The 26,699-nt window shown below is 35.9% G+C and overlaps 1 protein-coding gene across 3 annotated transcripts in view; it reads left to right on the forward strand.

Moving 5' to 3' along the window:
• GALNT13 (polypeptide N-acetylgalactosaminyltransferase 13) overlaps positions 1-26,699 on the forward strand; it is a gene marked incomplete at its 3' end in the record, with an annotated part of 409,461 nt that overhangs the window by 207,961 nt on the left and 174,801 nt on the right. For all 3 annotated transcript variants that reach the window (XM_084243604.1, XM_084243602.1, XM_084243603.1), the window contains exons 3-5: positions 9,464-9,630; positions 10,517-10,724; positions 22,638-22,808. In XM_084243604.1, coding sequence (XP_084099730.1) covers positions 9,464-9,630; positions 10,517-10,724; positions 22,638-22,808 — 546 coding nt within the window. The remainder of the gene's footprint in view (positions 1-9,463; positions 9,631-10,516; positions 10,725-22,637; positions 22,809-26,699) is intronic.

Here is a 26,699-nt window from a genome sequence, read left to right on the forward strand (position 1 = left end):
TTAATAAATGATTTAGAAGGACTTAAAGGTAAAGAGGCAAGTCCCTCATTCCACACTGCTGTATTGGACAGACAAGTAAAGCAGTCCTCAAATGAGGAGGCTCAAGGCAACAGATCTATTATTGAAGTCAGATCTATTATTGGAAATGGGGGATGCATTGGACATTTGGCCACAGAAATAAGTATAAATGTATCTTACTAAAACTCAACAATGATCAGAATCCTATCAGTGGCAAAACTGAGCCAAATAATTAGAGACTTCCTCATATACTCTAGAGTACTTCATAATGTAAAGATAGTTTAACAATCAATTACATTCATATAAATCTTTTAAATACATTTATTGTCCTCAAAAGTTCTGCAATAAAGAAATGGCAGCAGTTTTGCTCTAATTAAGGTGTTGACAAAAATAAAACTTAAATATCTTCTCACAGATCCTAAATCTCAGAATGAGAAGGCCAAGATAGGTTTTTCCAGGCACAAAACTTCTTCCAGTGTCTCCAACTAGAAATGGTGTTACTTAAGTTTGAGGGGAACATGTATAGTTTGCTTTGCAGATCTGTTTTCTTATACTCTTCCCTTCCTTATCCCTAGCTTATTTATTTGCCCTGACTCTAGAAATTTGAGAAGCAAAAACAATTGAAGATGTAAAAAAATGCAGGAAAAAATGATATCTCTACACCTCCAGTTCAAATTATAACAATGCAGAGATATCATTAGGAAGTTGATCTGATAATTCATAAAACAGCCTCCCTCATTGTGAAGTTTCCATTCATCAACTCCATAGTAAACATATTTTGTGACATGGAGAAAGCTAAATTCTGGAGAGAAAGAGATAAATAAGATGAACCTTCCTTCTTTTTATTGAATCCTTATTCCATTGGGTTAGATAGAATTATTATGAAAGTATAGTAAGTAAAATGATTGAGTGACACACTAAGCACACAGTGAGGATGGTGAGTAGTCTGCTCTGGGGAGGAATAAGAAATACTATGGCCTCCTATTCTTGTTTCCCTAAGTGTAGCACTCTCTCAGATGAGATTTCCCTGACATATTTCAAACAGAAGCCAACAAGCAAGGGAGTCTTGGAATTATATCTTATCCAGTAATTCTCCCATCCCAAGCATCCCAATACTTACAGAAGAACAGAAGAGGCAAGGAGTGGATCTGATAGCAAATAGGCCAATGATGAATATAGGGTCATCTGCATTTTAAGATAAAGATATTCAGGCAGATATATAAGGAATAAGCTTGTACATAACAAATATTACTATCTAAAATAACTACTATAAAATATTTAATTACTTAAGTAGTTATGACTTTTAAGATCTTACTTTTGTAATTCCTAACAGATTATAAATATAAATCAACACATATATATGTATAACAATCCATGCAAAAGTAAGTGCTTCATTTTACTTGAGACTCCAAGCTGTTGAATTTTTATTGAAAAAAACAATAAAAAACACTTTCCTGTTGCCCAAGTTTTCTTTGCATAGATGCATTGGTAAATGATAATGATCTTTTTCTCTGTAGATATGAATGTTAATAGTTGGGAATCATAAAAGTCACACATAATTCTGCAAGGTTCAGTGCAATTCCCATAGCTTTTAAAATAAGAAGTATGTAGAAGATTTGTAACTCTATTTGTAGTTACTGTTATTAATTTTGTTTGATTGAGGCAGTAAAAAGGTAACCACTGCTCAGTGAGCAGTAATCCAACAAGTGATGCAAACTGCAGTGTTGACAGCCTTTGTTTGGAGTCCTAAATGGATTATGTCTAACTAAACCACTGTGTAATTATGAATCCTTTGTGATTTCACATTCTCATCTTATAGTCAATTTTTTCTTTCTTTGATGTGGCATGTTGTGTTCAGCAGCTTATCTAAAAACATCAATGTGGTTTTTAAAAGGATAAAATCAAATTGTAATAGTCTATTTTCCTATAATGTGTGCATAGCCAAGGGGAAAGATGTAAATCGGTGCACTATCTCATGTATTTCCATGCCCCAGACATTGGAAACATGATTCTACCCCCAGATTGTCTCAAGTTTATTTCTCATATATTTATAAATCAGCAGCTGATATGCTGAAGACTAGATCAACATTAGTATACATTCAGGTGACAGACAGGATAGCAAATGAAGTATAGAAGACTTTCTGACTCCAGTGTTTATTACAGGAAATTGTGTTTTCTTAATGTCATCTGATGTAAACACAAAAAGATATTAATCTCATGCATCTTATTTTAAACTAGTGATGTAAACAAGAATGTCATATATATGTACATACATATGTGTGCGTGTGCATTTCTGTTAAATAGCATTAGGTAACAATGATCAATTTAGGCTACATATTCAAATCCACAAAGGAGGGTTTTTTTTTTTTTTTATAGATTCCTATTACCCATGACTAACATCAAGACCTCTAAATCAGAGTCTTTGTGGCTGAAACTCAGACACCAGTATATTTTCTTACAGGATGATTCCAATGCAGCCAAGATTAAGAGCCACAGATATATTATTACAGAATTAAAACAAAATAAACTTCTACTTCTTTCAAGTATTATAGCTTTAGCCTGTCATATAATGTAAATATGGAATGCTGCCATGATAAAGCTTGTGATTTTACTGGAATATCAAATTTAAGGAAGTTAATTGATTTTGCAGCCTGACACTTTTACTTTCAAATTTAATTACTTATACTTTGTATTCCCATAATCAGGACAACTATTGTTAAATCCATTTAGATGTTTACAAAGTAGACAACAACTAATGCTTTTATAAAACAGGTTTCTAACAGTATTTGGTCTATATACACATGACTCCAATGGAAGTTGACTTTCTATGCTGTTTTCATGAAATTACCCCAGAAAAATTACTATTTCTTTATTTGATTTAAAGATTTGAATGTAAGATTAAGACTATTTTCATATAACTTAAATATTTTTGTCCTAATTTCTCAGATACCAATAATATTTAAAACATTTGATATAAATGTAATATTGGACTGACATCATTACTATTATTCATATTGTTAAATAATATATTGCTTTAATATTCTTAATCACCTTCTATAATTTTTAAACTTTTAAAATTGGACTTTTTGTTAAGATAACAATGATATAAGCACTGTATATTATTTAGAAGTACAGGTTCATACCGCTTCAGATTGTCTGTTACCACAGAACACCTGCCATCAAAGTACTTGTAGTCCTTTAGCATACTCCATTGGACCCCTGCCAACCTTGTAAGGTGTGGTGAACCAAGTAGATAGAATTTTGAACCAACTCTGTGACTTGGGACATTTCTTTCTGTGGAAGGAAAATTTTAATTTGTCAGTTTTGAAAGCCCTGTCCAATTCTACCATTTGGAGATTGTGAGCTTTACTCAAGAGTGTTGACCACTAAATGTGCATCATATTTTTCAAAAAGCCTATTTTAAGCGTATTATATAAAATATATAAAAACTGAGATAGGCAATGATGAAATTATTCTTGCCGTAGTTGTAAAGAATGTCTTGTTTTTTTATGTGTCAGGGGAAAGAGATCATTAGTGAAGTTTATTTATTTTAAGTACTTATTCCTACCTCAGTCATATGAGTTTCTTTGTTTTGGGGTCTGTATTTAAATAATGGAAATTTACTTTGAATTTCTGTCAGTTTAACTGCTAAAGAGATTGTTAAAAAATACTAAATACAGTGAAGTATTTTCTCTAGGTTAAACAAAAGTTATTATATTTGCCAGTTTCAAGATGTGTTTTTAACATTTTCACCCTGTCTGCAATCAGGGTGAGTTTTACAGTCAATGGTTAGTTACAATCCTAGTTGCCACTGGCAATTGTTGTGTTAGGCATTATATTTTAAACTTGTATGTCTGTGGTCATGACTGTTCATAACAGTCATTGCTTGAACTAAATCATGTGTACTTCTTTAATACATGTGCAGAGTTTGTCTTTCAACATTTTTCAAAAATATTAAATATGATTAGTGTGGGAACCAAAAGATTTCATCTAATAAGGCAGAGAAATTGCTGGCAAAATTAAATTTTATATGATGAAGTAAATATTTATTGTTGGAATAATTACTACAATTCTATGTTTTCTTGCTAATCAACTGCTTTGATTTACTTAGCCTTGCTTCTTGCCATGTAAACCAGGCATCAACTGTGTCAACATTACCAAGGATTAAGAATTAGAATCTTGGATGCATCCCAGAGTTACTGAATCATAATCTGCATTTTATCAATACCCCTTTGCACTTTAATGGTTGAAATGCACAACTTCACAGTACCCAGGAAAATACCAATTAGAAGAAACTTTTATATTTTGTTACTGAGAAAATGTGCTAAACTTATGCCTCTCATAAGTAACACAACTTGAAGCTGTAGAATAGATGAAAGAAACTTCAAATCAGTAAGAAACTGATATGACAGATAGATAAGTATGACAATATTGATAGAAACATATGTACATTTTTTGAAAGATTTATTTATTTATTTATTTATTTATTTATTTATTTATTTATTTATTTATATAAGCACTGGGTACAGTCAGAAGCACGGGAGTGTGAGAGAATTCACCAGAGCCAGAGTGGGGAACAGAACAGGCAGACTGATGAAATACACTGCTGAGGGGAGCAGCAGGCATCAGGAAAGGTCTGCGCACCATGTGGGACCCTCGCCAGTGGCTGGGGATCAAACCAGCACTGCAGAGGCTGCAGGCGTTGCTGGCAGCTTCGCAGCCCAGCACTCATTCGCTGTGCCACCAGAGGCCCTGTACAAATAATTTTATAGGAACCTTTTCCATAAGCCTTTTTTTAAATATTAGAGTCTAGAAAACATTATGTTACAGCGTGAAAGTTTTTTTTTGTTGTTGTTGTTGTTCCTGGTAGTACATTAGACTATGATATATCTTACAATAAGTGAAAAATACCTTTGTGAAATACAGTTAAGTGTATCACAATCCCATAAAAAATAATGAGTATCATAACTCTTGTTCATAAATGGATAAATTGACATAGAAAATGATTAATTGTAAAAACTTAAGAATTATGCTACAAATTATTTTGTTATGCAAGATTTTCCTTGCTAAATAACTTTATATAGGGAGAAAAGGGAGAATTAAGAAAAATATCAGCCATATTTTTATCATTCTGATATGTTAAATAATATCATAGTGGAATTTTTTTTCTAAGTAAACCTAGTAGCTGCATTAATAGTAAATTAGATCATTATGACTTTGTCACATATGTTGAACATAAAATTAATGTTCATGAATGCATGATTTTAACCACAAAAATAAAGCATGATATAAAGGGTTTAAAAAGCTGGATCTAAATATCTGATTTTAGTTTGATGATTTTAATGATTTATCTAAGCTAATATTTTGTTGACTATTTGTTGACATATAGTATAACATACAAAAATATTTGATTAAAATTAATCACTTTCTCCAAATAGTATAAAGTACCACTTATAGACTGCTATTTTTTTAATAAATTTTATTTTATATTCACCATACAATTGCAATCCCCTTATTTTGACCCCAATCCCTCCCCTCCCCACCCCCCACCCCCCATAGAGTGTCTCTGGTTCATAGTTTTTTGTTGATTTTGATTTTCACTTTCTTATAGTTATTCATTTTCCTGGTCCCTTATTTAAGTTTTCTAGATTCCTGCTGAGTGAGACCATGCAGTATTTTTCTTTTTCTTTCTGGCTTATTTCGCTGAGCATGATCCCTTTCAGCGCCATCCATGTTGCTGCAAATTGCATGTGTTTATCTTTTTTGAATGCTGAGTAATATTCCATGGTATATATGTACCACATCTTTTTGATTCAGTCATCTATTTTTGGGCATTTGGGCTGTTTCCAAAGCTTAGCTATTGTAAACAGTGCTGCTATAAACATAGGGGTGCAGGTGTTCTCTGGAACCGATGTTTCTGTGTCCCTTGGTAAATACCTAGGAGTGGAATTGCTGGATCATATGGAAGCTCTATGTTCAGTAGGTCCAGAAATCTCCACACAGCTGCCCATAGTGGTTGGACCAGTTTGCACTCCCACCAGCAGTGCAGGAGAGTTCCTTTTTCTCCACATCCTCGCCAACATTTGTTGTTGCTAGTTTTTTTAATATGTGCCATTCTCACTGGTGTAAGATGGTATCTCATGGTAGTTTTGATTTGCATTTCCCTGATTACAAGTGATGTTGAACATTTTTTCATATGCCTGTTGGCCATTTGCATTTCCTCTTCAGAGAAGTTTCTTTTTAGCTCTTCTGCCCGTTTTTTGACTGGATTATTTTCTTTGTTGTTGAGTCTCATCAGCTCTTTGCAGATTTTTGTGATCAGTCCTTTATCATTAGTGTTGTGTGCAAAAATGTTCTCCCATTCGGGTTTCTCTTTGTTTTTGTTATTGTCCCTTTTGCTGTGCAGAAGCTCTTTAATTTTATGTAGTCCCAGCTGTTGATCTTTGCCTTCACTATCACTGCTTTGGGTGATGTGTCTGTAAAGATGTCTTTGATGCGCATATCATGTAGTGTTTCACCTATATTTCCCTCTATGTATTTTATGGTTTCAGGTCTTATGTCTAGTTCTTTAATCCATTTTGAGTTGATTTTTGTGTATGGTGTGAGGTAGTGGTCAAGCTTCATTCTTTTGCATGTAGTGACCCAGTTTTCCCCGCACCATTGATTGAACAAACTTTCTTTGCTCCAATGCATAGTCTTTGCTCCTTTGTCAAAGTTTAGTTGACCATAAATCTGTGGGTTTATTTCTGCATTTTCTATTCAATTCCATTGGTCTGTGTGCCTGTTCTTGTTCCAATACCATGCAGTTTTGATGATTATGGCTTTGTAGTATAGTTTGAAGTCTGGAAGTGTGATGCCTCCATTCCCTTCTTTTTTTTTCAGGAGAGCTTTGGCTATTCAGGGTTTTTGGTGATTCCATATGAATTTCATCAATAATTTTTCTATTTCTTTGAAGAATGACATTGAAAATTTTATTGGAATAGCATTGAATCTGTATATTGCTTTTGGTAGGATGGCCATTTTAATAATGTTTATTCTTCCAATCCATGAGCAAGGGATGTATAGACTGCTATTTTTGGATTAAACTCAAGACTGTTATACTGCTTTAGCCTATTTTTCCATCTTTACTTCTGTATTAATGATGACTATCTTTACTGCATTTTTGCTTAGCATGCTGAATCCCATAGGTGTTTTGATGAGGAAGAAGCATTGAGGGTTGAGGAAAATCATGGAAAGAATCTGACTTAACCAAGTTGGCTTTCTAAATTCATAAAGTGGTGAACTGCCTGAAAATACTAGTCCCATGATCATGAAGCACATTGAAACCATTAGAACTTTGCCAGCAGGATGGAAAGAGATGACTGTGAATCAAAGTAATGGGGTTCAGTGTGTGGTAATCTTGGGTTCCCTCTGGAGAAAGGTTCTGGCACTCTCCCATTCAGTGGCACAGGACAAGTTTCTTAAGGTGCTACAAGGTTATTAAGGAAACAGTCATTTGCATAGACACAAACAGGTAAAAGCTGTATTTTTAAAGGACATGTTTATTAAGGAATGAGTAAGTGGGGAAAGAAAGAGGGGACTTTTGCATAAGCTCAGCTGAAAGTTCTTATAGGATAAGAAGCTGCCTTTTGAAAGAGGCAGCATTATTAAGAAAAAGATACACCTACATAGACATAGGCATACAGTCTTGGGGCAAGATCTGTGTTTTGCCAAAACAAGTGACAGGAATTTTATCTATTGTGCTATTGGTTACTTCTAAAATCTTATTGGGTTAGTCTGTAAGGACTAGTCTTTCTTTGTAATGACTGACATTTCTCTTCCTCCAGTTTCCATCTTTCACTAAACATCTTCCATACCAGATTAACAATTTATTAATCATTTCTACTTATTACATTTATTAATGATTTATTAATCATTTCTACTTATAACAATTTATTAATCATTTGTACTATAGATTCTCACTTTATAAAGCCTCCATGCTAAATTTTCTACTCTAAGCTCTGTCAAAACTACTTTTTGCTTTTCTTATAGACACAATATCAAATATTGAGAATCCTTAATAATGTTATAGTTAAGGTGTATGTGCATTCTTCTCTGGTTATTTTGCAGGAGATTTCACTGAGTAAGTAATATTTTAGATTGTTTAAAGGATAATTAAATTCTCAATAGACACATAGTCAGTCTTTGTTTTATTATATGTCTTCATCTCCCACATTTATTGGATTTTTTTTAGCTCACCTGTGAAGAAATTAATTTCAACTATGCTAATTTTGTGTCATATATTTGGTTGTTCACGAGTGGCAGGAAGTATCTGATTTGTTTTATTTTATGGAAAGATTTTATTTCTCTAGTTCTTTTGGAATGTTATGCATGAAAAAATAATGTAAAAGACTTCTGTTCCTGCTGTAGATACCAAGTGACTATTTGTTAATATTCTGTAATCTCAATGATTTAAAATTACATGACAGAAATATCTGAATGTTAAGTTGAATAGAATAAGAACCATCTGCTTGATAAACTTGGCATGACCACCTAGGGCAATAGGCAGATAATTTATCCAAATGTGCCTATTGAGATTGGTTGCTTGGAAAGTAAAATCTGGGCTTTCTTGGATTTATAAACAAAGTTAAAAGTTCTTTTGAAAACATCATACTTTAAAAGTTATGACAATTAGGATGCAGACCCTTACCCATCAAGGTGCTCTAGCAACCGTCTGCATTTAAATTATCTGGTGCTTTTTTAAAAATTGCAGAATCTCGGAATGTCCCCTGACCTGCTAAATCAGAATCTGCATTGTAACAAATCCCTAGGTGTCTCTTATGCACATTAAAGTTTAACAAATGCTGGTAGCCTATTCCTTTTCCTGGTTTCTGATTTTGATTATATTATATAGTACTAATTGTGAATCTGAAAAATGAATCCTTCCCCCCGAATTTCTTTCAAGGCAGATATGATTTGTAGAATTCTCAAAAAGAATGGAAAGCATACATGAGTAGATTTTAGAACAGAATCTATTTTACATGCTACAAAACCCTGTGGACTTGTCTTTTTATGTTCTTATGACTTTTTAAGTTAAACACTAATTCTTTTATTCTAAGCAAAGAATAAAATTATATCCACTAAATGCATTCTTCTGTCCCTGTTGTACCTGGTCTTCTATTGACAGTCTCAAAATGTTATTTTCGCATTCTTAAGCTGGCAGAAATCATGCTGTTTTGTTCCCTGCAGGAGTTAAAATAAAATATTAGTAATTATGCATGTTTAATTTTCAAAATGCCAAGTGATTACTCACAGCATTTATAGAAGGAAAATGATTTTAGATATTCCTAAAATGTTTTGTTAGTATGGGACTTTCAAGCCAAACATTGTGTTATTATGAATTATTTTTCATAACATTAATCAGAATGAAAAACAAATTAACATGTACCTCTTTCCTCTTTTCCAGATGCAAGACAAAGGTCTACCCCGATGAACTTCCAAACACAAGTGTAGTCATCGTGTTTCATAATGAAGCATGGAGCACCCTCCTTAGAACTGTTTATAGTGTTATAAATCGTTCCCCTCACTATCTACTCTCTGAGGTCATCTTGGTAGATGATGCTAGTGAGAGAGGTATACATATTTTTCTTGTTTATCTTTTAAGTTAGAAAAAGTTATTATGAACAGAAAGCTATCTGAGCTGTGACTTATATTTTCCTTATATTTATACCAACCCTGAAACCATCTATCGAATGTTCATCAATGAACCTAGTCAATGGAACAAGTAACTAATTCTTTCAATTTCTTTCATGATTCCATTTGGTTCTTACTAACCCAAGAAATCAGCCCAAATGCCTTTCAAAAGTGTCTCTTTTTTTTCTCAGCTCAATTTACCATATGATTGAACATTTACATGATTTTGTAGATAGTTTTCTTATTTCTTTTAATCCAAATTAATACAAAATAAAATTTTAGAGTCTGTTTACCAGTGTGACCTGGTTTCTAAATTAGAGTTGGTATGTTAACTGCTTATTTATCTTTACAGTGTCAGCAAAGTGACAGAGTCATAATGAATCATACATTAATTTAACAATAACATTTCTAAATATTTTACTTAATATAAAAAAAATGATAGGAGTTGGCCACCATTTCTTCGTATTGAGTTTTCACCTGGGCAGTGTTATCTTTGCTATATCTTAAAACAGTTTTAAAGCCCTGACAAATTCTTCTTTTTTTAAAATTTAATATATATATTATTTAATATATATATTAAATTTAAATATAATATTATATTTATATAATATAATAATATTTTAAATATAATAGAATAAAATAAATATAATATAAATTATATTAAATATATTAATATATAGTTAATATAAAATATATTAAATGTGTTAAATAAATATAATAAAATAAAATATAATGTTAAATTTAATATATAATATATATATTAATTCACTGTTCATTTTGCACAATGCATGCTTGTATGCTGAAAAATTCTTACTCAACATTACAGATTTTCTCAAGTTGACATTGGAGAATTATGTGAAAAATTTAGAAGTACCAGTTAAAATTATTAGAATGGAAGAGCGCTCTGGGTTAATACGTGCCCGCCTTCGAGGAGCAGCTGCTTCAAAAGGGGAGGTGATAACTTTCCTTGATGCACACTGTGAATGCACTTTAGGATGGCTGGAGCCTTTGCTGGCGAGAATAAAGGAGGACAGGTAAGAATATATGTGCTATGTCTGCTTGGGTTATTACTGGACTATTGGCACAGATCCAGTTTTCTATCAAACTTCTCTTCTACATCCATGACAAAAGTACCAGCAGTCCTCCACCATCATGGTGTAATAACATACACCTAAATATTCAGTTTAGGTATCCCTGAACCGTATACAGTATTGTAAACCATTGTTACCTCTACAAGAAATGATACAACCTTAAAATATGAAAATACAGGGCCTCCCCTGTGGTGCAGCGGGTTGAGCGCAGTGCTATGAAGTGGTCTACAGCCTCTGCAGTGCGGGTTCGATTCCGAGGCAGTTAGGGAGATACCCACATGGCGGCAGACCTCTCTTGTCTCGCCCGCTGCTCCCCTCAGCAGTGTTTCCAGTCTCTCTGCCTTTTCTGCTCCCTGCTTTGTTTCTGGTGAATCCTCTCACCCACCCATGCCTCTGGCCTGTACCCCAGTTCTTGTATAAATACATAAATTAAAATAATGAAAATACAACATTCCATATGAAAAATAAATACAAAACTCTCCAAAATGTCTATTTTCAAACATTTCATTTCTTTTAAAAAAGCAGATTCCCAAGACCACTACTCCCAACCCCCTCTTCTGCCCTGTTATTTAACAAATAGTTTTGCTTATTCATGATGAACTTGAATATTTTTTTGATTAGTAATGGTCAAACAATTTGAACAGTAAAAATGTTGGTTTTTTTTCTTTTCTGGTAAATTAAGTCAGTCTAATCTGAAATGGTACAGTACGCTATTTTTATGAAATATATTTTCAAAGTACCTTCTTGCATCCTCACAATCCCATTGTTAGGTAAGTGATATCCAAGTTCTTATCTATGCCACATAATAGAGAGGAACAAATTAGGTTGCTTCAATTATTGGAAGTGATGGGAACAATTATTTCTTCCCATTCCCAGACTATCATTTTCTCTACTAGGTCATAGTTCTTATTCAAATCATAATTCAAATCTCACCTTGAGGACCTCCCTGGTGGCACAAGGGGTTAAGTCTCAGCACTATGAAGCAATCTGCAGCCACTGCAGCATGAGTTCAATCCCCAGCCAGGGAGCCACCCACATGGCACAGAAGACTTCTCTGTCTTGTCCCCTACTCCCCTCAGCAGTATATTTCCATCAATCCTGCCTGTTCTGCTCCCCACTCTTGACTCTAGTGAATCCTCTCACGCCCCTGCACCTCTGGCCTATACCCCAGTTCTTGTATAAATAAATAAATAAATAAATATTAAATAAATAAATCTTAAAAAAAAGAAATTTCACCTCAAGTAAATTAAAAATAAACACATACAGAGAGAGGGGCGGAGCAACATGGCGGCGAGGAGACGCTGCGAGTAAGATCTCCCATTAAAAAAAGTTAATAGGGAGGAAAAGCGGCAGGTCCCAGTGAGAACTGGGACACGGAAGATAAACGGACGACTCCAGCAAACTGCCCAAAGAAGAAAGTTGCCATAAAAGAGGACGAGAAGGGAGGGAAGCGCAGAACCCTGCTCCCCTCCCCCGCCCACAGAGGCAGCACTCTCCGACCGGCAGAGACCAGGGAAACAACAAACCAAAACGCCCAACAAGAAAAACGGATGCAGCAAGCGGGACTGTGAGTGGAAAGGAACTATTTCAGCCACCACACCCCGTGAACTGGAGCTGAGGCGAACCCTGCAGGATCCACCGCGGAGGTGAGCTCCAGGCGCCATTAAAGAGAGCCCCGCCCACCAGGAGGAGACCAGCACCAGCACACAGCCCCGGCCGCCCGGTAAGCTTGCGCGAAAGCGGCGCTCGGATTGCAGCTGCCCAGGCCCCTGTGCCTGCGACCTAGGCTTGCGGGGAGACGGCGGAGGCCCTCCCTGAGTGAGCAGGAACAAGGTGCCCAGGCAGGGGAGCGGGATTCAAAAGGCGCCATTCCCGCACCACTGATCTGGGCTACAGCCCACGTCCTGGAACTGAGGACTTTGGAACTGAGACCCGGGCGAGGCCCTCCCTGAGTGAGCAGGAACAAGGCGCCCAGGCAGGGGAGCGGGATTCAAAAGGCGCCATTCCCGCGCCACTGATCTGGGCTACAGCCCGCGTCCTGGAACTGAGGGCTTTGGAACTGAGACCCGGGCGAGGCCCTCCCTGAGTGAGCAGGAACAAGGCGCCCAGGCAGGGGAGCAGGATTCAAAAGGCGCCATTCCCGCGCCACTGATCTGGGCTACAGCCCGCGTCCTGGAACTGAGGGCTTTGGAACTGAGACCCGGGCGGAGGCCCTCCCTGAGTGAGCAGGAACAAGGCGCCCAGGCAGGGGAGCGGGATTCAAAAGGCGCCATTCCCGCGCCACTGATCTGGGCTACAGCCCGCGTCCTGGAACTGAGGGCTTTGGAACTGAGACCCGGGGCACGAAATTAGGGGCGTGGGTTCCCCACGACGGTGGGGCACAAGGCAGACACAGCACCCCAAAGCTGTTGAGGTGTACCCTACCATCCCCGCTCTGCTCCCTGTCCCACGGGGTGGAAAATCAGCTCCCCAAGGGCTCTAGGAGAGATCTCTGGTGCCACCTAGCGACTTGACCCCAGCACAGGCTACTGAAGGAGCTAGTGGCCAGCTGGGGAGTTAGCCCACACCGGGCCCCTTCTGAACAAGTAGTCTGAGCCCACAGGGAGAGCGAGCACCCACAGCCGGGGCAGACCAGACGCGCAGAAGAGTGTGCCTGAGACCAGAAGCGCAGGGAGTGTGTCCCACATCACCATTTTAGAACAGGGACATTTCTTCAGTAAAGACTACCTGCAGAAGGCTTCCTCAGGAGCCAGAGGTGAGCGGGGGAAGTTCGCCCACGCCAGACCCCCTCTGGCCTGCAGTCCAAGCCCAGAGGGAAGCAGGAACCCACCGCCGGGGCAGACCAGGCGCACAGGGGAGTGTGTCCCCACATCGGCATTTTAGAACAGGGACCTTTCTCCAGTAAAGGCTGCTTGAAACTGACAGATGACTCCTGGAAGAACCAGAGGGGAACAGAGAAGCCCACCCAAGATGCCGGCAAGTCCCAACAACACAGTGTCCCAACGCATACGGCAAATTAGAAAACAGACAGTAGGGAGGAGAAGAACCACACGCAACCTAGCAACTCTCCAGAGAAAAAGCACACCACAAAAAGAAAGCCAGCCCCCAGATTGCAACGACAATAACTTGGAAGAATTTCTGAGCCTTCCAGAAAGAGAATTTAAAATTGCCGTGATTAAAAAACTGACAGAAGTCATAAAGGAAAACAATGATAAGGGAAAAATAATCAACGATCAGAAGAATGCAATTGAGTCCCTAGAGAGGGAAAACAATGGTCAGAAGAAAGAAATTGAGTCCCTAAAGAGGGAAGTAAAAGAAATGCAGGAGATCAAAGAATTAATGGAAGAACTAAAGAATTCTGGGAAAAGCAATGAAAGCAGAATAGATGAAATGGAAGAACGAATAAGTAATCTTGAAGACACAGAAATAAAAAGAACCAAAACAGAAAAGGAAAGAGAAGTACGAAGGAAAAAGAACGAAGAAAGACTTCGGGAACTATCTGACTCCATGAGGAAAGGAAATATAAGAGTTATAGGAATACCAGAAGGAGAGGAGAGAGATGTAGGAACAGAGAAAATATTCAAAGAGATAATTGAAGAGAACTTCCCAAATGTGAAGAAGGAGCTGAAAATTGATATACAAGAAGCAAGAAGAACACCAAACTTCCACGACGAAAGGAAAAATACAGCAAGACACATAATAGAAAAGCTCCCAAGAATCCAGGACAAGGAAAAAATAATGAAGCTGGCAAGAGGGAAGAAACAGATAACATTCAAAGGAAAACCAATCAGGCTGACATCAGACTTCTCCGAAGAAACACTACGGGCAAGGAGAGAGTGGAGGGACATAGTCAACAGACTCCAAGAAAACAGATGCCAACCAAGAATACTCTATCCCGCAAAGCTCTCCTTCCTCTTTGAAGAAAGAATATGGACCTTCCCAGACAAACAGAAACTCCGGAATTTCATTGCAACTAAACCCCCACTCCAAAAAATACTACAAGGAGTCCTAAAGCCAGAACCTCAGAGCGACGAATATCAATGAAAGAAGGCCAAAAAAAAAAAAAGTTATTAAAAGAATAAATAAATAAAATCAAAGGAAAGACAAACACAATGGCAAATACAGATGTTAACATATCAATATTAACTCTAAATGTAAATGGACTAAACTCTTCAATAAAAAGACACAGAGTTGCAGCCTGGATTAAGAAACAAAACCCAACCTTTTGCTGTCTCCAGGAAACACATTTAGCTACAAAAGATAAAAATAGGCTCAAAGTTAAAGGATGGAAAACAATCCTACAAGCAAATGGACCAAAAAAGAAAGCAGGAACAGCTATACTTATATCAGATAAAACAGATTTCAAACTCAAAAAGATAAAAAGAGACCCCAATGGTCACTACATTATGATCAAGGGGACAATACTTCAAGAAGAAATAACACTCATTAACATATACTCACCAAACGAAGGAGCACCAAAATATATCAGACAACTGTTGTCCTCTCTGAAAACAGACATCAGAGAAAACACATACGTAGTGGGAGACTTCAACACACCACTATCAACAATGGATAGATCAACAAGACAAAAAATAAGTAAAGAAACCAAAGCTCTAAATAAAGACCTAGAGCAATTGGGCTTAACAGACATCTATAGAACACTAAACCCCAAAAAAATGGAGTACACATTTTTCTCAAGCGCACACGGATCATTCTCCAGGATCGATCACATACTGGGGCACAAGACAAACATCAACAGATACACCAAGATTGAAATCATATCAACCATCTTTTCTGACCATGAAGGCATCAAACTAGAAATAAACCATAAAAAGAAGGCAAGGAACTTTCCTACCTCATGGAGATTAAAAACCACACTACTGGAAGACCATTGGACTAATGAGGAGATCAAAGAAGAAATTAAAAAATTTTTTGAATTGAACGACAAGGAGGACACCAATATCCTAAATGTATGGGATGCAGCAAAAGCAGTAATAAGAGGAAAATATATAGCAATAGAAGCTCACATCAAGAAACAAGAAAGAACGCAAAGAAACAACCTAATCTCGAAGCTCAAAGATCTAGAAAAAGAACAACAAAAAAACCCCAAAACCAGTGGAAGAAAAGAAATAATAAAAACCAAAGCAGAAATAAATGAAATTGAAACTAAAAAAACAATCGAAAAGATCAATGAAACCAAGAGCTGGTTCTTTGAAAAAATCAATAAAATAGACAAACCCCTAGCCAGGCTCACAAAGGAAAAAAGGGAGAAAGCACAAATAAACAGGATCATCAATGAAAGAGGAGAAATCACAACGGACACAGCAGAAATCAAAAGAATAATCAGTAACTACTATGAACAGTTATATGGAAACAAGTTTAACAATCTAGAGGAGATGGACAAATTCCTACAACTCTACAATCACCCAAAGCTAGATAAAGAAGAAATAGAACACCTAAACAGACCAATTACAATTAGCGAAATTGAAATGGTAATCAAAAACCTCCCCAAAAACAAAAGCCCAGGACCTGATGGATTTACAAATGAATTCTACCAAACATTCAGAGACGAATTAGTGCCTATCCTTCACAAACTCTTCCAAAAAATTGAGAAGGAAGGGACAATACCAAACACGTTCTATGAAGCCAACATTACACTAATACCAAAACCGAACAAGGACAACACAAAAAAGGAAAACTACAGGCCAATCTCCCTAATGAACACTGATGCAAAAATCCTCAATAAAATTTTAGCTATCAGAATCCAACAATGTATCCATAAGATAATTCACCACGACCAAGTTGGATTCATTCCAGGGGCACAAGGATGGTTTAACATCCGAAAATCAATCAACGTTATCCAACACATCAACAAAAAGAAATATAAAAACCATATGATAATATCAATAGATGCTGAGAAAGCTTTCGACAAAGTGCAACACCCATTCATGATAAAAGCCCTTGAAATTCTTGGGATACAAGGAACATACCTCAACATCATAAAGGCCATCTATGACAAGCCAACAGCCAGTATCATTCTCAATGGTGAAAAGCTGAAAGCAATTCCATTAAGATCTGGAACAAGACAAGGATGTCCACTCTCACCATTGCTTTTCAATATAATACTGGAAGTCCTAGCCAGGGCAATAAGACAAGAGAAAGACATCCAAGGAATCCAAATAGGAAAAGAAGAAGTCAAACTATCACTATTTGCAGACGATATGATATTATACATAGAGAACCCCAAAAACTCCACAGAAAAGCTAATTCAACTCATCAATCAGTTCAGTAAAGTGGCAGGATACAAAATCAACACGCAAAAGTCAGTAGCCTTCCTATACACAAACAATAAATCTGAAGAAGAAGAAATCAAAAAGACCATCCCTTTTGTTATTGAAACAAAAAAAATCAAATATTTGGGAATAAATCTAACAAAAGAGGTAAAGGACCTATACAAAGAAAACTATAAAACACTGTTAAAAGAAATAGAAGAAGACACAAAGAAATGGAGAGACATCCCCTGCTCATGGATTGGAAGAATAAACATTATTAAAATGGCCATCCTTCCAAAAGCAATATACAGATTCAATGCTATTCCAATCAAAATTTCAATGTCATTCTTCAAAGAAATAGAACAATTATTGATGAAATTCATATGGAATCACAAAAAACCCCGAATAGCCAAAGCTCTCCTGAAAAAAAAAGAAGGGAATGGAGGCATCAGACTCCCAGACTTCAAACTATACTACAAAGCCATAATCATCAAAACCACATGGTATTGGAACAAGAACAGACATACAGACCAATGGAATCGAATAGAAAATCCAGAAATAAACCCACAGGTTTATGGTCAACTAATCTTTGACAAAGGAGCAAAGACTATGCATTGGAGCAAAGAAAGTTTGTTCAATAAATGGTGCTGGGAAAACTGGGTCGCTACATGCAAAAGAATGAAGCTTGACCACCACCTCACACCATACACAAAAATCAACTCAAAATGGATTAAAGAACTAGACATAAGACCTGAAACCATAAAATATATAGAAGGAAATATAGGCGAAACACTACGTGATTTGCACATCAAAGACATCTTTACAGACACATCACCCAAAGCTGTGATAGTGAAGGCAAAGATAAACAGCTGGGACTATATCAAATTAAAGAGCTTTTGCACAGCAAAAGAGACAATAACAAAAACAAAGAGAAACCCCACCAACTGGGAGAACATTTTTGCACCCAACACTAATGATAAAGGACTGATCACAAAAATCTGCAAAGAGCTGATGAGTCTCAACAACAACAAAGAAAATAATCCAGTCAAAAAATGGGCAGAAGAGCTTAAAAGAAACTTCTCTGAAGAGGAAATGCAAACGGCCAACAGGCATATGAAAAAATGTTCAACATCACTTGTCATCAGGGAAATGCAAATCAAAACTACCATGAGATACCATCTTACACCAGTGAGAATGGCACATATTAAAAAAACTAGCAACAACAAATGTTGGCGAGGGTGTGGAGAAAAAGGAACTCTTCTGCACTGTTGGTGGGAGTGCAAACTGGTCCAACCACTGTGGAAAGCTGTGTGGAGATTTCTGGACCTACTAAACATAGAGCTTCCATATGACCCAGCAATTCCACTCCTAGGTATTTACCCAAAGGACACAGAAACATCAATTCCAAAGAACACCTGCACCCCTATGTTTATAGCAGCACTGTTTACAATAGCTAAGCTTTGGAAACAACCCAAATGCCCAAAAATAGATGACTGGATCAAGAAGATGTGGTACATATATACCATGGAATATTACTCAGCATTCAAAAAAGATAAACACATGCAATTTGCTGCAACATGGATGGCGCTGGAAGGGATCATGCTCAGCGAAATAAGCCAAAAAGAAAAAGAAAAATACCGGATGGTCTCACTCATAGCAGGAATCTAGAAAACTTAAATAAGAGACCAGGAAAATGAATAACTATAAGAAAGTGAAAATCAAAATCAACAAAAAACTATGAACCAGAGACACTTTTAGGGGGGCGGGGGCGGGAGGGGAGGGATTGGGGTCAGAATGGGGGGCTGCAATTGTATGGGGAATATAACAATAAAATTTATAAAAAAAAAAAAAAATAAAAAAAAAAATAAACACATACACTCATACAACCTACTGAAAAGAAGTCATGATAAAAACACAGATAACATAGTTATGAGCATACTCAACTATTTGAATGACACTGCTACTCTGCACATAAATATCTGAAAAATTAATACATTTATATAAATTAAAAGCCCACATTGATACCTAAATTTCTTTCCAATGATGATCTATAAAGTGCAAACTTTTTTTTTTACAGATACTCATAAGTATTGTTAATAAATGAATATAGTTCCTAAGAACTTAATGAAGCCAACTAAAATAATGCCATCTGATAAGAAAACAAACCTTTGCATAGCACCTTACTGACATACTCATTTTACTTACAGTAGAAAGGTCTCTCTGAAATTGAAGTTTTAATTAAGTATCCAAGACAGGGGTTACTTAATGTCTAACCCGGTCATTCATGTAGATGGCAGGTTTTGGTACTTGCCAGGAAGAAGGATGGAGGCTGTCAGTAAAGTGAACCATAGCTGGTGAATAGAGCAGTAGGAATCTTTTAGTTTACTGAGTGTAGGACACAGTGTATAATGTTTTTCCACTCTATGTATTGTAGGGTACCCACAGAAGGGTAAGACTGGCCAAGTAAAATGAACTTGGAAGATCTTAAAGACATTTCCTGGCAACTTTTCCTACATTCTGCTGCTGTTGTAAACATGTGTGTCACATTCAACTTAGTGAGTTTTTCATATAACATTTCAATATTGTCATGCATAGGTGATTTAGTTTATAATATAACAACACAGTTAGATTGTGTTTGCATATAAGGAACTCAAAGTCTTGTCCTATTTATAAGTGCTAAAGTTGCCATAGGTAGATAATAAAATCCTGTTCAGGGTTACTAGATCTAATTTCATTTCCCTACAAATTAGGTCATTAAGTTTAATTTAAAAAAGAGAAAAATATTGATTTTATTGGAAACACAGTCATGAAGTTTTGCTAAGATTAGATGAATCCTGTTAATTTCATAGAACTCCAGGTTTTGGCCACTTTGCAGATATTGTGTGCCAGTCTCAGTCTATCTGTAACTAATGTAATTGGATGGCTCCTTGTGGTCTTATTACAATTGCAGGTTAAGCATAATCATTAGATAACTTTGGGGGAAAGTGATTTATTATTTACAGGTTCTGGAAATTGCACAGTATGCCTAGGGCCATACAGAGAGAGAGAGAGAGAGAGAGAGAGAGAGAGAGAGAGAACATGACCATAGGCTTGTGGTTATTTTATTAGAACTGAGGGTTGAGGTCTAGAGTTCTTAGGCTCACTCTTTATTGGTAAATAAACTCTTTATTGGGAACACATAAGAGTGTGGATTTATAAAAAAAATGTTGCCTAATGATCTCCCATAGTAAAAATTTTCTTACCCTAAAAAGTCACAATCAACAATGTAAAGAAAATGCAAGTTACCCAAATGGTTTGTTACTGAAATTATCTAAGATCTATAAAACAAAAATTTACAGTAGAGTGAAATACCCTGTCTATCTGGTCCAGTGGAGGGCATTGTTATTTGAGATGACCACCTTCAAAGTGGAAATCTCTTTTTTTTTAAAAGATTTATTTATTTATTTATTTATACAAGAACCCGCGTAAGGGCCGGATTTGTGGGAGGGTGAGAGGATTCACCAGAGACAGAGCAGGGAACAGAACAAGCAGACTGACAAAATACATTGCTGAGGGGAGCAGCGGGTAAGACAGGAGAGGTTTGCTTCGCCATGCGGGACCCTCTCCCGCCGGCCGGGATCAAATCGGCACTGCAGAGGCTATGGACATATTCACAGTGCTGCGCTAAACCGCCTGCACCACCATGGAAGCCCAAAAGTGGACATCTCTTTGAAGTGGATTCCTTGGCAATTAAAGCTTATGTTGGGCACCTGAATCACAAAAAGACGGAAAAGAAGGATGAGTAAGAGAGAAGAAGAAAAATAAGAATAGAAAGAATCAACTGTCAGGATTTAAAGTAAATTATAATACATGATCCATTTGAAAATGAGCATTGGTGATACTGGTGTTACAAACCCAGAATAAATAACAGAAAACATTTCTTTTATTTCCATATCTCTGGATGATCTAAGAGCATATATGTATATTTATCTTCTGCCAAAGTTGAAAAACAAGTTATGCTCTTCAAAACTAGCTATAAGTAATGCAAACTTGAGTAGATAGTAGCATTTTCTGTGAAAATTACAGAAAGTTGATCCCATAATAAAATATATAAGCAGAAATACAGAAGAATGGAGAAGGCACACTTTAGAGTAAAAAGAATACTTATGTATATCATTTTACATATGTGTGCCCTGCATTATGATCACCATCACAGTCTAGATTCCGTTTACCACCATTTATTTGACCCCATTAACCCCAAATCCTTTCCTTCTGGAATCACCAATCTGTTCTCTGAATGTTTTGTTTTGTTGTTGTTAATTTGCTATTTATCTTCCATATACAGATGGAATCATAGCATTTATCTTTCTTTATATGACTTACTTCACTTCACTAAATAAGTTCATTAAATAAAAAAATTACCGGGCCTCCCCGGTGGCGCAGCAGTTGAGCGCTGGGTTGCGAAGCTGCCCGCAGCCTCTGCAGCGCCGGTTCAATCCCCGCTGCTCCCCAGCCACCGGAGGAGGGTCCCACATGGCACGCAGACCTCTCCTGCTGCCCGCTGCTCCCCTCAGCAGTGTACTTCGGTCCTTCTGCCTGCTCTGCTCCCCGCTCTGGCTCTGGTGAATTCTCTCACCCTCCCGCGCTTCTGACTGTACCCAGTGCTTGTATGTATAAATAATAAATAAATAAATCTTAAAAAAAATAAAATAAAATCAATCACTCTTTAAAAAAAAAAAAAAATTACCTAATGATCTCCTATGATGAAAATTTTCTTACCCTGAAAAGTCAGCATTGACAATATAAGTTAAAAATAAATAAATTAATTCTAAAAATAATAAAATCAGTGCTTGGATCACACACATACAAAATAATATGAAAAATAATCTGACTCTTTCTCTAACTTGAAAAAATGGTTATGGGTTATATCCAAACAACAGAATCTGAATTTTTTTCTTTCCCTAACCTAAAATATGTAGATTTTTACTATAAACTCCTAAGTCTAGGACAAATTCACTCAAAAATCATCATAATCCCAATATATTTCATAGGAAACATTTACCTATATTCATGATTATGATTTTGTTATTGCTTCTGTTTGCTGATTTTTGTTTGTTTTTGCTAGTAGGCATTTTCTCATGAAATTTTCTCAGAGTGCCTATTTAAACAGTCCTATCCCGTTTGAGATGCAAACTGCCAGACCTAATTTGCCGTTATCTTTTCTTCATTTCCTGCATCATATTGCTTTCTAGTGGACTATAGTTAAAATGATACATGATCTCAGTGCAGCTCTACTAATCATACTATGGATGGAAGTTTTATGAAAAATTAGACCATGTTCATCCTGCTGAGTTAATACTTAGAATGCATTTGGAAATGAGCTTAGAGATCAGTTAGTATCTTTGATTAGATTGTATGAGGTAGTATAGACTCTAAGGAAGATGTAGTAAAAGGAAATAATTTCACAGAGAAAAAAGATGAATGCAAATAAAGGCGTGTTAAAGACACAAAATAATTAAATTTTAGAATGTCAGCTATACTGAATTTAAAGGAGATAATACAGCATTTATTACTTATACATTAACTGGCCTTCATTTTTCTGCAGGAAGACAGTAGTATGCCCCATCATTGATGTAATTAGCGATGATACTTTTGAATATATGGCTGGGTCAGACATGACTTATGGGGGATTTAACTGGAAACTGAATTTCCGTTGGTATCCTGTGCCTCAAAGAGAAATGGATAGAAGGAAAGGAGACAGAACATTGCCTGTCAGGTATGTAGACTGTAACTTCCAAAGGGTAGCATGTTTATTCCTGTAATAATTAAGAAGTGTTAAACGTTTGTATTCTAATTTATGCCTTTTAAAGTCATGTACCTTTTATACATACTATCACCTTTTACATAACTACCTAAGTCTCAACGGCAATCAATGTAAAGTCTGGTTTAAGTTAGAATAGTCATATTTAAGTATTGCAAAATGTCAAATTTCTTTTGGAACTTTATATACTGTTATATTCAAAATGTATTTATTATAAATTTTCTATGTGACAAAGTACGTGCTAGCCTTGACACAAAAGGTAGATATTTATCTTTCCTAAATATACATGATTCATAATATTGGTTTCCTCAAAATTGAAATAATCAAAAACCTTTTGGTAAATATTTAAACTTTACCAAAATTAACAACTCTCTTCCTTATGAATACAAAGCAATGTTCCATTTGGAAAGTTTGAATCTATTGAAAATTATTAAGGGTTTATTGTTTTTCACAAATCATTTAAAATACCTACCTAATTTGAAATATGCATTCATCAAATATGTTTGCCCTTAATATACATAAGAAATATCATAAGCATTTAAAGTTATCTAGATAAGCATTACCCAGTTGATTAACATAAAGTTCATCACCTTCTGACTTCAACATATTGAGTACCTTTACCTGCAAACAAAATTGATAAACAATATTTTGAGAGGGGAATTCATTAGTATAGCTCTTAAAAGATGAATTTGACAAGTCATTACTCATCTGTAACTATAAAAATCCTAACATTCTAAAAATAATGTATAAAAAGAAAACCCCTTAACTAAACAAAAATGTCTCCTAACCTGCTGAGGAATGACATCCATTTTCAAGTCTAATTTTTTAATGAATTGATTAAACTAATTCCTCAAATTGACTAATGGAAGAGAACAGCTCTCATTGTTTATTACTGATTAAATATCAGGGATGTTAACCCTCTTGAGGAGGTATTGCTATATCAAAGAGAAAAATAAAATGTGCCACAAAACAATTGCATAGAGACTTGTGAAATTATGATATTAATATTTAAAGAGTAATTAAGTAGCCTAAATCTTGGTAGAACTTCCACAAACATTAAGTCTTAGTGGCTTTTGCCTATAACAACTTGAGGAATACAGTGGTTCATATTACCAATGTTTATTAGAAATCTAATTTTCCCAGATCACGGTTCTACCTCATTTTAGCAGATTTTAAGCTTCAGATCCTAAACTAGTAAAATACATGACAAATGCATTCAAATATAGTGCCCTTCATTCGAACATTAAATCTAAAAAAAGTTTGTGTTCATTTTTTAAACTTCACATTGGTGAAGTTTTATTTTATTTAACTTTGTTTTTCACAGAATAAATGAAGAGGTAACTAACCTTCATAATAAGCAAATCCTGATCTCATTCACAAAAGTAAAAGTTTGTGTAGAATTTGACCATTATATCACATCTTTTGTTAACTAAAACAAAAGATGAAATATACAACTTGCTATGTTTTGATCATAACTTATGTGGTTTCATTGTAGTGACATGAAGAGATGATAAAATCTAAGTATGTTTTGTTTGCCTCAGTTACTACACAGTGTTTTACTTTCTAAAATGTTGAGGAAGTTGGAGCAAGAGAAAAAGAGAAATCTTGGTCTTTGCTGAAGTTTCTAGATATTTATGGCAAAAGGTTAATTAATTCACTGGCTGTGTTGTAACAGCCTGCAGGTAATTTTCATCAGCATGGCTGTAATGTGAACTTTCTTTGTACTTGTAATCTATTACTTGAAGATGTGATCATTTTTCTCACATTTGTACAAACAGATAAATCATTCTAGGTGTTGGAGACTTTTTTTTCCTACTTGATTAACAGAATTCTAAATAGCTAAAGTGATTAAAATGAGGTTGAAATTTTAGCTTTCTTAGAAGAAAGCTTGATATAAAATGTCAGTTATGACAGAACTTTATAGTGACTATAATTGGTTAGTCATCATGTAAAAATACAATCATGTATCTGCATACTTAGAGAACCAACTTGAACTTGTGATCTAACCTTGATTATACCACATTTAAAATAAGGTTTATAGGGCTTCCCCGGTGGTGCAGCGGTTGAGTGCTGGGTTGTGAAGCTGCCCGCAGCCTCTGCAGCGCCAGTTCGATCCCCGGCTGCTCCCTGGCCACAGGAGGAGGGTCTCCACATGGCATGCAGGCCTCTCCTGCCACCCGCTGCACCCCTCAGCAGAATACCTCGGTCCTTCTGCCTGCTCTGCTCCCCGCTCTAGCTCTGATGAATTCTCTCAACCTCCCGCTCTTCTGACTGTACCCAGTGCTTGTATAAATAAAGAAAGAAAGAAAGAAAGAAAGAAAGAAAGAAAGAAAGAAATCTTTAAAAAAAAAAATAAGGTTTATAATGGTTATACTTATTATTCCATTGTCTGTCTCTAGGTTTGATATTTTCATTTTGAAAACAGTGGAATTAGCAAAATACTTGATATTTTTAAAGTTATAAGTACAGAATTATAGCACATGTAACCACTGATATTTACCTTATTGAGTCAGAAAAATCTCCTTGACATTTTAGTAGTCAAATTACATGGCTTTTTAGGAATATTTCAAATATATGTGAAAAAGAGTAATCAAATTGTTAAACTAGAGTTTATATACCAGAAACTTGCATGTCACATCTGATCTGTAGATGTGTTTTATTTGGCCTATATAGTGTTTTGAATTTTTAAAATTACCAACATTTAAAAAAATGGAGTGTTTTAAATGGAAATCTGAATTTTCTGGTGGTTTTTCAGAAGTCAGAAGATATTGCTTCCATTGTCCAGTATTCCTATATTGGACCATAAGGAGTTGAGTAGAAGCTTCCCAAAAGAGGCATGAAAGTTTAGTCTGATTTACCATTTCCTGCTTGTGTGTATGTGACCCTGACTCTGAGACAGCATCAGTTTTCATTTATCATCATTCTTGCAATGGTATAAATATTTCTCAGTACTTGTTTCCCAGTCAAAGGTGAGAGGAATATGAACATTGCAGTTGATTCAACTTCATATAGTAACTTTATTTGCCTGATGATAATCTCTAACACTTAAGACCCATAACTTAGAGGCCATTGCCTAGGGAATGGCTCAGTTTGAAGCTCATCAAACACGTTAGCCCCTATGTGAACATGCATATTCATTACCTAATGGAATAGACAATTGTAGCATAAATTATCTGGTATTGCAGATAACCTCCCAAATCATTCAATTTGTGTGGAGAGTATATTGTACATTTTTCTAATACATGTAACTTGAGCTGATGTGGTTCTGGTTATTGAAATTGATTTGATTCTATATGCAAATGCCCATGTGTGCATATTGCTGAGCACTCTGCTAGGTTCTATTCATATAAGGAAGAATAAGACAATCTCTGCCCTAACGTTGCTCACTGCCTGACCTTGACTGTGTGCTAACTTGATGAAGGAAACATGCTGATAAAAGGCCAGTGTGGATGCACAGGAGTTAAACTATGTCAACTCCTGGAGAGAAATGTGTTTCTAGAAAGAATATGGCTTTAAACTTACTGATTAATTTCTTAATTATGCCCTATATATAACCTTCCATTAGTAGTTACAAAGATACAAGTTTCTAGTTTAATTTCTCCCAGATTAAAACAGATTTCTTTATTAAAAGTCTGCTTACGTTAGTCAGCATATCTACTTAATTTTCTTTACCCTTTGTGGGTAACCTAATGGATTCTCAAATTTAGTCATTACTAATATTCTCAAGTATTATTGACTTCATCCTAATTGAAGTACCACGTTAAGTAGCTTCTTAAAGTAAAAGCAAGAGTTTTAGATTTTCTTCTAATTTTTGTTATCATAATAAATCAAACTTAGATGTAATGA

Source organism: Talpa europaea (assembly GCF_964194135.1).
Source record: "Talpa europaea genome assembly, chromosome: 1".
NCBI classification, from domain to species: Eukaryota; Metazoa; Chordata; class Mammalia; order Eulipotyphla; family Talpidae; genus Talpa; species Talpa europaea.